The sequence below is a fragment of the Rhinolophus ferrumequinum genome, chromosome 11 (genome assembly GCF_004115265.2).
Source record: "Rhinolophus ferrumequinum isolate MPI-CBG mRhiFer1 chromosome 11, mRhiFer1_v1.p, whole genome shotgun sequence".
Classification (NCBI taxonomy): domain Eukaryota; kingdom Metazoa; phylum Chordata; class Mammalia; order Chiroptera; family Rhinolophidae; genus Rhinolophus; species Rhinolophus ferrumequinum.
The window spans coordinates 265,106-280,921 of NC_046294.1; the positions used below are offsets into that span (position 1 = coordinate 265,106).

At 55.3% G+C, this 15,816-nt stretch overlaps 1 protein-coding gene across 5 annotated transcripts; it reads right to left on the minus strand.

Moving 5' to 3' along the window:
• Positions 1 to 270: 270 nt before the first annotated feature.
• Positions 271 to 9,132, minus strand: RNH1 (ribonuclease/angiogenin inhibitor 1). Of its 5 annotated transcripts, none has more exons than XM_033119176.1 (11): positions 8,745 to 8,884; positions 6,537 to 6,672; positions 5,323 to 5,428; positions 3,922 to 4,092; positions 3,611 to 3,781; positions 2,923 to 3,093; positions 2,671 to 2,841; positions 2,280 to 2,450; positions 1,853 to 2,023; positions 629 to 799; positions 271 to 530 (listed from the first exon to the last, which is right to left on the minus strand). In XM_033119176.1, the coding sequence occupies exons 3-11, from the start codon at positions 5,406 to 5,408 to the stop codon at positions 443 to 445; spliced, it is 1,371 nt and encodes a 456-aa protein (XP_032975067.1). In that variant the 5' UTR covers positions 5,409 to 5,428; positions 6,537 to 6,672; positions 8,745 to 8,884; the 3' UTR covers positions 271 to 442. The 5 variants fall into 5 exon arrangements, with proteins under 5 accessions (XP_032975067.1, XP_032975068.1, XP_032975064.1 ...); XM_033119177.1 differs by lacking the exon at positions 8,745 to 8,884 and adding an exon at positions 6,878 to 7,026; XM_033119173.1 differs by lacking the exon at positions 6,537 to 6,672 and having other exon boundaries at positions 8,745 to 9,132.
• Positions 9,133 to 15,816: the final 6,684 nt, after the last annotated feature.

Here is a 15,816-nt window from a genome sequence, read left to right on the forward strand (position 1 = left end):
GGACCCTGCCCTCCCATCCAGAGGGCTGTGGGCTCTGCCTGCCAGGAGCACGTCTGGGTCCAGCCATTTGGAGGCTGCAGGAGCAGCTCACAGCAGGGGCCTGTAGCCCACGGGCTGTTGGCCAGCTGCTGACCGATGCTAGGCCTGGGTCCTGCCAGCCAGCTGGACCTTTAAGCAGCTAAGTCTGTGGCGGTTTTGGGCAGCAGGACTGCTCCTAAAGGCTTCACCTCCGATACGGGAGCAGGGCCCCCTAAGGAAGGACGCCGACCCTCCTATCCAAAAAGTGCTTTAATAATTAAAAAGTGTCCAAAATGTCCTCACAGATTAAAGCGATTCTCTAGTCAAAGCTAAGACAGTGGAGTGAGAGCCCTGGGAGCTGGCCGGCCCCGCCGTGGGGCAAGGTCAGGGGCCAGAGCGGGTTTCGGGAGCTGGGGGACAGGCCTCAGTAGACGATCTTCAGGCCAGGCTTGCTCTCCTCCAGGGCCCGCAGGCGGTCATCCGTGTGCTCCGACACGTAGATGTCAAACAGGCTGTGCAGAGGGCAGGCAGGGAGTGGGCTGGGGCCTCGGCCTGTGCCCCCCCCACCCCTGCCATCCCGCCAGGCCACACCGCCCACCAAGTCACTTACACCAGCTTTTCCAGGGTGCAGCTGGGCTGCTGGAGGCTCTCGGCCAGCTGCAGGACACCCGGGTCACTCATGCAGTTGTTGCTGACGTCCAGCTGGCGGAGGCTGTGGTTGGTCAGCAGGAGAGCTGCGAGGCTGCTGCAGCCGCTGTTGGTCATCTCGCAGTCCCCCAGCCTGGGTGGAGAGCAGGGCAGAGGTCGGGACAAAGGGCACACCCCCAGGCTGCCACTGACTGGCCAAGCGGCCTGGGCCACACCGTCATGCCACAGAGCCCGGAGACACATCTGCATGTGGCACACCAAGCCCTGGGGTCGGCGCTGTGCCCCACGCCTCAGCCTGAGTATGTGGGTTTCCCAGTGGCCCCAGAGGGACCGTAAAGGCGGGAGGTGCATACAGAGCTCCCTGCAGGTGGCACAGCAGTCCCATCCTGCACTGAGGGTCCCAGCCTCCTCTGGAAGAAGCTGGGCACCCAGGGGCCTTCTGGAAAGGATAGTGTTGGGTGCCAGGCGAGGACAACAGGAGGAAGGCGGCCTTCCCCATCCTTGCTTCTTCACCACCCGAGAGCCGAGCCGGGGGGGTGGGCAGAGGAGGCAGCCAGAGGCCAAGGGCAGAGCTGTGGGGCAGAGGGTGACGGGACGCGTGGAGCGCACGAAGGCTTCCGAGCTCCAAGGAGAGGCCCTGGGGACCGGCCAAAGAAAAGAGCTGGGGGACCTCGGGCTCAGCCTGCAGGGCCAGGCTCAGGGCTGCCCATCCCCACACCCCAACCTGTACTCCATCCAGGGTGACCAGGTGTCACTGGAAAGCCACCAGTGACAGGCATGGAACAGAAAATTTGTGACAAGCAGCAGAAATGCAAGCCATGGAGACAGCAAAGCCAGGCCCGGTCTGGGAGACCTAACCGTGGCTTCCTGAGGGCTCCAGGAGGAAACCACCATCAGAGGGATGACACTTCTCAGCACGACCAAGTGTCTGCTCAGATAATGAGCCAGGACCCACATCTGCAAAGAACACTGAACCCCAGAACACGCCCCAGAGAAAGCAGGTGATGCAAAGGGCCCCAATGGGTGAGGCTCAGCACAGTGGGGTCCACGTCCTCCCTCAGAGCCCGTTCTGGAAGCACTAGAGACGCAGTTAACCAAAGCAGAGGGATGCTGCAGGGACGTGCGGGAGGAGGAAGGCGCAGGACCAGTGACCGTGGGGAGGGCCTAACATGCGGAGCACGCTCACCAGAGCTCCCGCAGCGTGGTGCCCGGCTGGCTCAGGCCAGTGCACAGCTCCTGCACGCCGTCGTCCCCCAGCTTGTTGCTGCCCAGCTGCAGCTCCAGCAGACACGTGTTCCGTGCCAGCATGGTGCTGAAGTGCTGGCAGCAGGCGGCCGTGAAGCTACAGGACTTCACCCTGCGGACACGGACACAGAGGACTGCGGCCCCCGCCTCTGAGTACCCCCGGCCCCACCCTCCCAGGACACCGGCGCCTTCCCACGTTCCAGGGGCCCCCCACTTCGACAGCCCCTCTTTACTCCTGCCTTGCTCCCAAATGCAGCAGCTGACCTGGGTCCTCGGCCCCCAGCACTGTCCCACTGGGCCCCAGTCTCCCTCCTCACACAGATCCCCTCGGGCACTTTCATCCCCGGCTACTGCCGGGCTGCACTCACCACAGGGACTCCAGGCGGCAGCTGGGCTCCAGCAGGGTGTCACACAGCAGCCGGGCGCCCTCGTCCCCCATCTCGTTCCCGGCCATACTGAGCTCCTTCAGGCTTTCCTTGGTCCTGAGGACGCGGCAGAGGTGTCTGCAGCCGCTGGCTGTGATGTCACACTCCCAGAGCCTGTGGGGGGGGGGGGCACGTCACGGCAGGCCACCAAGGGCAATGCCAGTGCCATGTCAGCACAGTGGGTGACAATCATGGACACTGCCCATGCTATCCGGCCACTCAGGCCACTTGCCTGGCCACAGCCCTGGGAGGGAGCAGGGAGGGCGGGCCAGTGAAACGGCGGGTGCGGGGCTACTCGGGATCCCTGCGGCCACCTGGCCAGAGGCCCACTCACCACAGGGTCTTGAGCTGGGAGCTGGGGCTCAGCAGCCCGGGGCACAGCTCCGCGATGCCCGCGTCGCCCAACTTGTTGTTGCCCAGGTACAGCTCGCGCAGCGAGGCCTTGGAGGCCACGATGCCGCACAGGTCCTGGCAGTTGGCGGAAGTGAGGCCACAGCTCTCCAGCCTGCGGGCATAGGGGGCGCTGTGGGACGGGGAGCCCCCCCGCCCCCCGCCCCGCCCCCGCCCCCGCCGGCCCCACGCTTACTTGAGCGACTCCAGTGGGCAGGTGGAGGCCGCCAGGCCCCGGCACAGGGCCCGCACGCCGGCCTCGCCCAGCTCGTTGCTGTTCACCATCAGCTCCTTCAAGTCCCGCTTGGTCTTGAGCACCTCGGCCAGGGCCTCGCAGCTGGCGGCCGTCAGGTTGCAGTACTCCACCCTGGGGGCGGGCGGGCGGGCGGTCAGCCTCCTCCAGACCCGCCAGGCCGAGGGCACCTGTCTGGTCTCCTGTGGCTTGTGGCGGCGAGGCCCGCGGAGACCGGAGGGGCTGCTGGGCACTGACAGCACAGCAGTGCCCGGACTCTCCTGGAAACCGCCCCTGACCACCAGCGCCCCCCAAGCGCGGGAGTCTCTGGACCCAGGACCCAAACGCTGGGCCTCCCTAGTGGGCCTCCTGGCTCAGCCTCCTGACTCCATTGCTGAGTCCATCTTGTGTTCACGATGGCCAGGCTGTCCCACAGTCAAGTGCGGGGTCACAGGCCACTAGCCAGCTCCTTTCAGGGGGCCACAGCCCCAGTGTCACCAAAGAGGAACATATGTAGGTCCCTGAGAGCCCCTCCTCCAAGCTCCCTGCAGCCCATGTGTTGGGAGGGGGCTTGCCCAGGGCAGGCCCTCCCCCAAGTCCCGAGGGGCAGGTGGGCACAGGGCTTTGGGCAGGCGTGGTGGGGCATACTCACTGCAGCTTCTCGATGTGGCACTGGGGGTCCAGGAGCCCTTTGCAGAGGAGCTGCAGGCCCGCATCCCCCAGCGGGTTGTAACTGAGGTACAGCTCTCGCAGGGTGGGCAGAGAGCGCAGCACGTCAGGCAGGGTCTCGCAGCCGGCCTCCGTCAGGCAGCAGTTCTGGAGGCTGTTGGGGCAGCACATGGCGTCACTGGCTGCCATGCCCCACGTCATAGGCACGCCACTGCGCAGGGGGACCCAGGGTGGAAGGGGAGGGGTCACTGTGCTGACACTGGCTGAGGCGGGAACCCAGCGCCGGTGGCTCACCTGAGCGTCTGGATCTTGCAGGTGGGGCCGTGCAGACCCTGCAGCAGCACACGCAGGCCCCCATCCCCCAGCTCGTTGTTGCAGACATCCAGCTCGGTCAGGGCGGGATTGCCTCGGAGCGCAGAGCTCATGTCCTGGCAACGTGCCTCAGTAACGCCACAGTCAACAAGCCTGCGGACAGGACACCCAGACGGTCATGTCGGTCACTCTGCAGGTTGTGATGGCTGGGGCGCCCAACGCTCTCCACACCTGACCAGCGCCAAAGCCTTGGCCAGTCTCCAGGGAGGGACTCGGTCAGCACAGCCAGGCCTGCAAGGAGCAGCGTGGGCAGCGTGACCCAGCCAAACAGAGTCCACCCAGCTGTGTGGGAGATGGAGTCAACATGGGGTCAGGGGACAAATGAAAAATGGCAAGGAATAAAGACACTAAAACCCCCAGTCAGACAAAGGCCCAGTCAGACGAAGGCCCAGTCATGACCATTCTGGCAACACCCCCCGAGGGAGGCCAACCTCAGGAGGGACACTGAACAGAAAAGGACACAAGCAGAGTCAAGGCACATCACCCAACGTATTTACCAGTTCCAAAGGGCAAAACAGTCCTGGAGAACCGGCAGACCCCCACCTAACAGGTGGTCACGTGACAGCAGTGACCATACGGTGCCATCGTGACCATACATCCCACAACACAGTATTCCAGATAGGACACAGCATCTTTTCTATGTATTCTTGCCAAAAATATGTGACTCAGCCACAAGAAGACATCAGAGGGACTTTCTCCAGACTGGAGCTGACCCACGAGGCAGATGACCAAGGACAAAGAGGGACACAGGGACCGTCCCAGATGGGAGGGGGCCAAGGAGACCTGACGACAAATGGTCCGTGGGATCCTGCACTGACTGGGAATGCTGGTGATACCGGAGTCAAGGTGGCTGTACTGGGCTCCTCAGTTTGACCAGTGGCCCAGGTGATGGGGCACTGACTTCAGGGGACACGGGACGAGGGGCACAGAGCCCCCAAAGCATCTTCATAACTCTTCTGTGAACCTCAATCTACGTCCAAAAGTTTAAGACAAGCAGGCAGGTATCTGTTGTGAAGCCTGAGGAACTGCTGTGTGAGAACGGGCAGCGAAGGGACAAGCCACACCTGCACGCAGCCAACTGACGTGATTGCGTCCCTGAGGAAGGAGCCGAGCCAGAGACCCTGGCCGGCCACTCCGCCCACCTGGGAACAGGCTCACGTTTTTAAATGGTTGGGTAAAATACAAGAATAACCTTTCACACCATGTGACACAGAGTCTACATTGTGTGTCCACGAGCTGAGAGCTTTCAGAGCCCAGCACGCCCACTCGTGGGCCCCCAGCCCACCGGCCACCCCGCAAGGGCGTGGGCAAGGGCGTCTCTACCTGACCACCTGCTGCTGCTGCATCCGAGGCAGGAGCTCCCTCCACTGGTCGTCACTCAGCTGCTCGTAGTGGATGTCCACACTCATGATGAGAGAGGCGGGGTTTTCTAGGTGGAAGACGGGAGGGGGAGGAGTGAGCCAACCGGTCTCAGGTCTGGGAAGCCAGAGGTCCAGCAGGCGGGCTGGGAGCAGGTGAAAGGCCCTAAGCTCACCAGGGACCAGCCGGAGCCTGAATACACAGTAACCTGAGGCCCTGAAGGTGGGGTTGGGAGAAGAGCCCTGGGTGCTGAGATGCAGGGAGTTGGCTTTCATTCAGGTGCTGCAGAAAGTCCTGGAAGTGATGCGATTTGAGCTGCCCTTTAAAATGGCCCTGCCCAACAGAATGACTCAGCCCCATGTGAGGACCTGGCTCCCTGAAATCCCCGGGTTCCTGAGAACAGTGCCTCACATGTTTGTGTGCCAGCTTGGCACTGCCTGGCTTTGCTGAATGGAGCCCACAGAGGGGAGAGTGGCCCAGGCCAATGCTCCACTTCCACTCCTGAGTGACGGCCAGCAGGAAAAATTCATGTTTGCTGATCCCAGCAGATGGGCCTGCTGAAACTGAGGTGAGGGCATCTGGGACTGGCCATGTCACCCAACTGTCACACAGAGGAGTTGAGTCTACCCAATCCGTAGCCAGAGCATGTGAGCAAAAGCGTATCCGCCCCTGCTGGGAGCCCAGGGTGTGGTCACCCAAACCCTGACTCAGAATCTTCAGTCATGGACCGGCCTGCTGATTCTGAGCCCTCCTGGGCCCAGGCTTAACCAGACATTGGGGTGTCCCCCTGGTTGGGCCTTTGGGCCAGGAAGACATTTCTTAATTTCTGGGGCTCAATGATCCCTTTGAGAACCCCATGAAAACATGCAACATCGCCCAAAAGATGCCCCGGTTAAAGGCCCCTAATCTAAACCTGGACAAGCACATTTCAGGCCCACCGCCTCACTGGGAGTCAGTCCCCCAGCTGGGCTGCTTCCTAGGGTCCCAAGTCTGGGGTCCAGGAGCAGAACAACGCCCCTAATCAGTGGTTTCAAGTGTGACAACTAGCAGCTCAGCAGGACCTGCCCTGAGGGCACGAGATGGGATTAGGCCTTCACCGGGGCAGCGCCCACGGCCTATGTCCCTATGTCTTCCGGGTCACTGAGCCGCGAGCAGGGTAGCCCTGGACCGCAGGTTACCTCTGCGAGGCGCGGGGAACAGCCGGGAGCGAACGGGGGTCCGCGCGAGGCCGCCCAGGGCCGCCGCCGCCCTCCGCGCCGGCCCGAGGCTCCGCGTGTTTCCGGGTGGCCTCGGGCTGGGGTCGGCGCGGTCACTCTAGGAAGAAACGGGCCGCGCTCAGACGGCGCTCGGACAGGGTCCCCGGCGCCCGGCCGCGCCCTTCTCGGGCCCCAGAACACGCCCGCAGTGTCGCCCGAGTTCGCCCGCTCCGCCAGGGGGCGCCGCAGAAGGTCCCCCGCAACCTGGCCCGCTCGGACCCCAGGACCCTCGAACCCCGGGAACCCCAGAATCTGCAACTCACCTCGCGCCGCGCCGCCGCAAACCCGACCAGCTGCTGCGGCCTGGACTGGGGGCGGGGCCGCCGGTCGGGGCGGGGTCCCGGCGGGGCGGCGGGCACTGGCCCCGGGGAGGGCCTGTCCCAGCGGCTCTTTCCGAGACGCGCGCCGAGCCATCGCCTCTAATTAAGTGTCGCCGCATTCCGCGGAGCCCAGCGTCAAGCTCCGCGTCCACATATGATTTTCCACTTTCTGGCCCCAATGGGCCTTTCGGCTTTATCTGCCAGAACAGGCAGGGCACGGGCCAGCTCGCCAAGAGGGGCGCAGGCGCGCGGGAGGGGGCGACCCCCACCGAGACCGCGGCGCGTCTCCCTTCTTCCGCCTCCTCCCAGCACCAGGCCGGTTCCGGGGCAGAAACAAAATACCCGACACTTCTTTGCTACCAGACTGGAAGTGGGAGAGATTGACGATTGTTTGTTGTGGACGTGCTGACATGGGTGAGACTGTAATTAATTCGTCAGGCTTTTGGGAGCGCAATGTGTCTTATGTAAAACACGCACACACCCATTTCGCCGTATCAATCAAGAGACCTATTCATGCATGAACGCAGGAGACACGTTCAAAACGTCTTTTTGCAGCCTTTTGTAACCGTCCAAACCTGGAAACAATCTAAAGGTCTATAAGCAGGAAATGGTTAAATAATTTACGACACATCCATACTCTGCTAGGTAACAAAACTATACTGACACGGAACGACCTCGGAGGGTGCATTGCTTAATTTTTTAAACTTGCACATCAGGACGTATAGCATTATGCTTGAACAACTCTTGAGGTGGACACTGCCTTGGCAGGTCACCTCCGTGGGCGCCCAGAGCTGCCGCGCGTGTCTGTCAAGCGGCTGCAGTCACTTATTCAAGAGCGTCCCCTCCTGACTTGTACACTTGTTAGAACAGGGATGTTCCACGAGTCCTCATCGCTCAGGAATTCATCAATTCAACCAACGGCTACTGAACACCTACTGTGTGCCAGGCACCGTTCTTGGGCTACATCCAAGGGCAAAGCAAGGCAAAGGTCTCAGCCAGCCCTCGTGGAGCTCAAGCTCCAGAGTGACGAAGGGAACTCAAAAGTAAATTAATAGTATTTAGAATGTGGGAAGTGCAAAGGAGGGAAATAACGCATAATAAAAGGGAATCCGGAATGCCGGAGTGGCGGGGCAGGGTCAGGCAGGTCCCTCACAGCGACAGCACACTGGCTGGGACGGGCCTGGAATATCCCCCACCAACGTCGCAGTGCTCACGGCAGACCTGGCCTAATCTTCGTGGCCGCCAGGGGGCAGCACATTGCGGATGTGGGATGAGGACCCCACTGGTTGCTGGGGTCGTCGGTTCTTTGCGGGAATAAAGTAAAGTGTGACTCAACTGGGACAGTAGCTTGCTGGGCACCAACTGACAAGGGGATCAGGGTGGACCTCACGAGCGCGCTGCGGAAGACCCACCGATCGCGGACCACGCAAGCGCAGACGACGCCTCCGCGCCGGACTCCCAGCGTGCCTCGGGAGTAGGCTTGGTGGCGGGTGCGCACGCGCGGCGGCGCACTCGGGCGCTCTGACGTCCTCCGTGCGCGCCGACGTCCGCTGGGCGGCGCTGCGGCCTCAGCGTGCGCGGCCCCACCTCGCCTGTGCCGGTCCGGGTGTCCCCGGTCCCCACAATTCCCGCGCCTACCCGCCTTCGCCCCGCCTCACGAGCGCCCGTCCAGCCGTGGCAGCAGGGCCGCAGCAGCAGCTGGCGCGCGTCCGCAGGCGACCCCACCAAAGCCGGCGCTGGTAAGGGCTGGCCCCAGGCTGGCCGGCCGTCGGACGGGCGCACGGGCTGTCGGACTGCGGGAGTGACTGACCTCGAGGCGACGGCGGACTGTCACTCGCCTGTAACCAGGAGGCAGACGGCCACTTAGGACGGGGGGATGGAGCGGGCCTAGCGGGGCGAGGTCTGCCGGGTCGCCACGAGCGGTGGGGGCGTGGTCTGGTCGGCGGAGGCTGGACCTCGCGTGGGGCGGGCGCCGGCTCTGCGTAGCGAAGTGGCGGGTTTCGGCGCACCCACGTGGTGGTGGGGCGGAGTCGTGGTCCAGGCGTGGCCCTCCCCGTTTCCCACGCGGCTGCGCTGGGACTGATGGACCGACGGGCGCGTGAGGTGAGCGGGCCTTGGATATGGACGTGGTGAGGACCCGGCCTCCGGGCTCGAGCTCGCCTCTCGGGGCCTGGTCGTGGCATTAACGCGGCGGGCAGGACGTGGGTTCCGTGACTTGGAGCCAAGTCTTAGTCTAGGTCTCAAGATTTTGCACAACAGGCCTCTGCGGCGCGTCGTAGGGCTGGAGAGAAATGTACTTTGATAGACAGGTAGACAGACGTGATTTTGTAGGAAAGAGTCAATGTTATTCGTTACGGCAACATTTGTAGTCTGAGTCATGTTTCACTCCTGTAACATTGTCAGTGACTGTTGACAGTTGTCTTCCTAAATGCACTCATTCAGTATTTACTGAGTAGCGCCTTTGTGCTGGGTCGTGTTGTAGGTGCTGAGGGTTCAACATTGAGCAGAACAGCTAGAAACCCTGGAGGATACCTTCCATCCAGTACTGCATTTGCTGTATGTAAGTTTACTGGTGATGGATTCTACCCGTTTTTGTTTCTCTGAAAATTTCTTTGTGTGTCCTCTGTTTTTGAAGGACATTTTTACTGGGTATAGAATTACAGGTTTGCAGTTATTTCTGTCAGCACTCTGAGGATGTTATTCCATTGTTTTCTGACTTCCACACTTTCTGTCAGTCTTATTGTTGCTCCTTTGAAGAAGGCATGTCTTCCTGGCTGCTTTAAAGATTTTCTCTTTATTTTCAGTCAGCAGTTCTATACAGCAGTCCCCCTTTACCCAAGGTTTCACTTTCTGTGCTTTCAGTTACCTGTGACGAACCATGGTCCAAAAATATTAAATGAAAATTCCAGAAATAAGCAAGTCATGAGGTTTAAGTTGTGCGCTGTTCTAATCTCGTTCTGCCCCTCCCAGGATGTGAATCATTCCGTTTGTCTGGTGTCTCCGTGCTGTAAACACCCCCTGCCCATTAGCCACTTAGTAGCCTTCGCAGTTATAAGATCGACTGTTACAGTATCGCATTGCTTGTGTTTAACCCTTATTTTACTAATAATGGTCCAAAGCGTAAAACTAGTAATGCTGGGAATTCAGATGTGCCAAAGGAAGGCCATAAAATGCTTGCTTTAAGTGAAAAGGTGAGTACAGTATAAGCTATTTTGAGAGAGAGCAAGACCACATTCATATAACTTTTATTACAGTATATTATAATCGATCTATTTTATTACCAATTAGTTATTGGTATTCATCTCTTTCTGTATCTAATTTATAAATTAAACTTTATCATGGGTATATATGTATAGGAAAAAACAGTGTTTGTAGGGTTCAGTACTGTCTGTGACTTCAGGAGTCCACGGAGGGCCTTGGAATGGATCCCCTGCAGATAAGCGGTCCTGCTGTACTGTGCCTGGATGTATTTTTCCTTGCATTTATCCTTCTCGATGCTCATGGTGCTTTTAGAACCTGTAGGTATCTTTTTTCAGTTTTGGGAAATTTGCAGCTCTTCTTTCTTTAGATGTGTTGGATTCCCATTCTCTTTCTGCTTTTCATCTAGAACTCCAATTATAAATATGCTTGGCCTTTTTCACTGTATCCCACATGTCTCTTCTGCTCTTTACTAGATTGTATATCCTTTTGATTCTATTGCATTCTAATTTTTTTGACCTGCCTTCTAGTTCACTAATTCTCCTTTATCTAATCTGCTGTCAAACCCATTCATTGAGTCCTTAAATTTAGTTTTTCTGTTTTAGAATTTTCATTTATTTGTTTGTTTTTTATTTCCAGGTCTCCCTAAATTTGGGAATCACGTCTTTTGGCTCCTTGAGCACATTAAGTGTAGTTATTTTAAAGTCCTTGTCTGATCACTCCATTATCTGCATCCCTGTTCTCTTTCATCACATCTTACTTCCTGGCATGCCTGATTACTTTTTATGGATGCGTGTTGCACGTTTTATGTTTAGGAAATCAGAGAATTTGATGATTGGACGATGCCCTGGATGATGTTCTCTTCTTCCACAGCAGACGGCTAGGTTAGGCCACTAGCAATCATCACAGCGTCTTAATCCTGACGGGGTTGGGATCACTTAAAGTCCAGCTTCAGTTCTTACTGGGGCTGGTCTGTTTCCTGCTTACTCTTTCTCTGGGGTGTAGCTCTTCCAGGATCCAACCCATAGCCTGGGGAACCTCCAGGAGGCCCATCCTCTTCACACAGGCCTTTAAATCCACTCTTCTCTTGCAGCCCTGGGAATCTGTAGAAAGTTCTGGTCAGCTTCTCAGCCTTGCAGCTACTGTTTCCTGATTCAGCAGATGCTTCTGGTGATTCGCCTGGGGCTGACCCCTCTTCTGGGTGTTAGCCTCACAATTCCTCACTGCCTCGGTAGCAGTTCTAGTAGGCATGTGGGGTTTTGTCTTAATACTGTACCCGGCTCTTTAGTTCTCAGCAGAGGGGTGTCCTGCATCCTGTCTTCCACCATCTCAGGAAATGGGACCCTCCCTCTTTTCAGGAGTACGAAGTGCAGCCTGTAGTTGGGTTTCTACTCCAAACCCTTGGGAAGCTCAGCAATAGGTATTTCTGAGAAACAGGTATGACCCACAGTGTCTTTGCATGTGAGAGTGGCTGACATGGAGTTAGCAACTCAGAACAGAGCAGGCCCCAGGCTCTTGGGGAGGCCAGAAAGGGGAATTGATTTTCTGTTCAGTACACAGGCCTTACTGGAGCTGGTAATGACACCAATGTGTAAGAAACATCACATTGATTTCCTTTTCTAATTAAAATCAAACCTGCTCTGAGCCGCCACTTGCCTGGGTGTTGAGCGCACAGTCAGACCACTCCAGTTACAGGGTGCAGAGTGGCTGCCATGAAGGTCAGTTAGGGGGCCTCACGGAGCCCACCCATCTTCTTGGAACCCCTGCGGGTCCAGCAAGGGTGGCAGTGGGGCCGGCCGGCCTGTGAGTTGTACAGACGGCCTTTGGCTGCTGAGGCACAGGTAGGGCTCAGTTGTGAGAGAGCAGGGGCAGGGGCGAGCAGGAGGCCATCAGGGTGTCCAGTGGGGAGAGGGAAAGAGAAGTCAGTGTTCTGAAGGCACAGTGGACTGAAGGTGGTGATGGGTTGGCTGTAGGGTGAGGGGAAGGGACACTTCAGAGTGTCAGCTTCAGTAGCTGAGGGTTTCGTGGGGCTGTTTACGAGAGGGGAGGACTGAGAGAGGACCACCTTGGGGTGGGTTGGAACTGTTTTAGGCATAGTAATTTGGGGATGCCCGTGAGACACCCGGGGGTTTACCGACTGGGCTTCAAGATGACTGAGTGGCGGCCATCACAACCTGGTGTGGGTACTTAATGCTGTGGGGGGAAGGCCCAGAGCTGACCCCTGGACAACTAGGGGATCCAGCATTCACTGTCAACTAAGGGGTCGAGGACAGCTGCCAGTGGCCCAGAGAGGCCAACGGGTGGTGCCAGTTCAGCCTGAAGCCAGTGGGGTTTGGCACCCCTCACTTGTACAGGCCCCCCCAGGGCACCAAGAGGGACCTAGCAAAGGGTTCCATCATCATATGTTGTCGAGTTAAAGCCTCTTTCCACTCCTCCATTATGCTTCCTCTCTGGCCAGGAGTACAGGGTGTCTCAGATGTGGGAAATGTTCCACAGGGAGCACAGATGTGGAAAACCCGAGTTAAGCATGTGTCATCCTCATTGCATTTGTACAAATTTTTTTGCAACATTTCAATATAAATAAGAAACTACACCTTCCTACTTTGGACAAACTGTCTTTTGCCACCTTTAAGTTTGTTTTTTAAAGAACAGGGAAATATTAGATAATAAAATATGAAAAAGTAGTAGAAATGACCACTGATACCAGTAGAAATTATTGAGACATCAAGGCACAAACTATAATAGAAAATTTTTCAGATCGTACCATTCACTAAGAGGAAGAAACAAATGTTAAATACAAGAGGTGAAGAGGGTCTGGAATTGTTGGGTAATTCATTAGTGGAGACAGGAGGAGGCGATGAGCGTGTTGGGAAGAGATGTGTGTTGCTCCCGGATTTGACACTTCATACTGACGACAGTGACGAGCGAGCTGGTCACACAACCCACATGGGCCTGGGTGGCGAGCTGCTTCAGAGACGCTTGAAGAGCTTTTAAGATTTGACACTTCTTAAGCAAGTGGAACCTTGTATGTGGAGTAAATTTGATCGAGCGTTTCCCAAATTTACAGTGAATTTTAAATGTACGGGATGTGAACATTTAAGAAGAAGAAAGTTGTGAACAATAAGAAGCTGTGAACATCAATGATAAAAAACATTTTTTAATTCAGTCAACCTTTCTGTATAAATTATGAAAATGTAATCTGAAGAAATGCTCAAAGAGTATACAGTAGATAATGTAGCAGAAACACATCATAGAGGTATTTCAGACAATACAAATGTTATGTTATTTTTCTGGATTTATAGGATAAAAATCACAAAGTCTAGGAAAATAATATTTGTTGTTTATGGTATTAATCTGCCTTTTAGATATGTAAATTGTGATTCTTTTCTAAATAAATATTCATTTTGTACCTAATTTTGTATTGTTTTGCTTAGAGTCCCCCTAGCCTAGATAAGCCTCAGGCTGCTACTGTTGTGGGGTCATGGAAACTGAGCAGTAAGACTTGCGTTACGAGGATGGTAACCAGCCGTGTTGTGTGTGATGTGGACTTTGAGTATCAGTAGAGACTAGAAAGCATCTGCCCAAGTGTGGCAGTTCCTGGGGTGAGCTTTGGTTGCAGGTTGAAACTGAAACGAATGGAAGGCCCAGGGAACGTTCCTACTGCAGCCTGGAACGTGCCGGGGGCCTGGTGCACTGTCCAGCATTGTGCTGAAGACTAGCGATGCAAAGCATGAGAATAAAGAAATGAAATCCACCTCTTAAAAAAGATCCGACTACCATGATTTGCCCATGATATTGCAAATAAAATGAGTACCTATGAAGAACGTCCAAGAGAAATGACTTAGAACTAGTAAGAGAATTGAGTAAGGAGCCTGGATACAAGCTGGATGTATGAAAATCAAAGCGTCCTAGGCACCCAGTAACCAATTAGAAATATAGGAGAAAACAGATTTTATTCACAATAGCAGTGACGCTCCTACGCTGCCTAGAACCCAACCTAATAAATGTGTAGGCGATGTGAAGAAGAGTATGTTTAACTTCCCAAGAAATAAATATAAAATATACCCTATTCCCAAAGGAGATTAATCAACACTGTGAAAATACCAATTCTTCTCAAATGAGCCTGTTAATCTAGTGCAACCCAAAGGAAAATCCCATCTAGAGTTTTAAAAGGAACTTTACAGACTGATTCTGAAGTTCACCTGGAAAATAAACTGTCAGAGCCAAGTAATGTTTGAAAAAGAGAGGCAACGAAGGAGACTTGGCGGCACCTCATTAAAAACTGAGAGCGACCACAGCACGTGCTCACAGCCCTGCTGCTGTGATGGAGCCAGTGTCAGAACAGGATGTGGAACAGAGCGGGAGCTTCTGTTAGGCCTCAGTGTGTCAGGGATTTCGGTCACAAAGAAGGAAGCAGCCCAGTGGGGAGTGGGGGTGTCAGGAGGACGACAGTTGAACAGCTTGAAGGGCAAGTTCATTTGGGGAATATACTTGATGCCACACACAGAAGTAAGGAAGCAACACAAAAGAATTAGAAGGAAACAGACTACTGCTTGGTATACATTGGAGTTGGGAAGGTTTACTTAAGCAAAGCATGAGACCTGAAGCAGTAGAGGACAAAGGGACAGATTTGACTAAATAAAAATTTTAAACTATAATACAGCCAAATTAAAAATTAAAAACCCATGGCAAGTCAGATAAAAGTATTTGCAACGTATATAACAGCAAGTCACTGGTGTCCAGAATGTGCTAATTGTAACTCAATCAGGCAACACCATATGAAATAGACAATGAGTATGAAGTCACAGTGCACAAGAGAAATGTAACTGGCCAAGAGACTTTGTAAGGCTCTCGATTCTACTGGTCGTCAGAAAATGTACAGTAAAGCAACAAGAATACATTGCCTTTGGCTCATCAGTTAAAATTTTAAAGACTTATTGTTTATGGTTGGTGAGAGTTTAGGGAATTTGGTGTTACCATCCAGTGAAAATGGGAATGCCAATTTATACTAGCTCACTGGAGGACACCTTGCATATCGATCAAAATGTAGGACACCTGTGTGTTTTTATTAGCAATTCTGCTTTTGGGTGTCTGTCCTAAGGAAGTCCATAGAAGGGTGTTCATTACCTCATTGCTCGTAACAGAAGACAATTGGAAACAACGCTAATATCCAGAAGTAGGAGAACGGTCAGTGTGCCCGTGTCCAGTCCTGAGGACGGAAGGCCCTCAGATATGACAAGCAGAGAGGAATCAAGTGGGGGACTTGGTCATTAAAGGCTGCAAGGAGGAGAGAGAGGCAGGAGACACCACCCAGAGCTGAGGGGTGCCCAGCACCCAGGAGCCCACAGCCACTGCCGTTCTGAAGGAGAGGCTGGGGAGCAGGACTCCCACCCAGGCCAGGGGCACGCCATCCCCTGCAGGCAGTCCCCCAACGGAGAGCACTGCCAGAAGCAGAGCACAGCGCTTCTTCCTTCCCTCCACTCGTAGCTCCTGCTAGCACCTTCCATGGGCGGAACCTGACCAGAAATGAGTGTCTGGAGTGTACTTTGTGGGCTTCCTACCCTGGAATTCAGCAGCCAGCATAAGGTAGAGCCGAGAGCCAACAGCTGGAAGCCTAACCCAGTAAATTAAGTTCAGGTAAATCTGTCACATGGAACACTGCGCCGATGAAAAGAACAGGGTGG

Excerpts from the sequence above, each read along its gene's own strand:
- RNH1 (XM_033119173.1), bottom strand. The coding sequence starts at position 9,117 with ATGCCACGACCAGGCCCCGAGAGGCGAGCTCGAGCCCGGAGGCCGGGT. Across the intron at positions 3,782-3,921 it reads TGCAAGATCCAGACGCTCAG|CCTCCAGAACTGCTGCCTGA; the intron begins GTGAGCCACCGG and ends CTGCCCCAACAG. Across the intron at positions 531-628 it reads TGCACCCTGGAAAAGCTGGT|CCTGTTTGACATCTACGTGT; the intron begins GTAAGTGACTTG and ends CCCTCTGCACAG.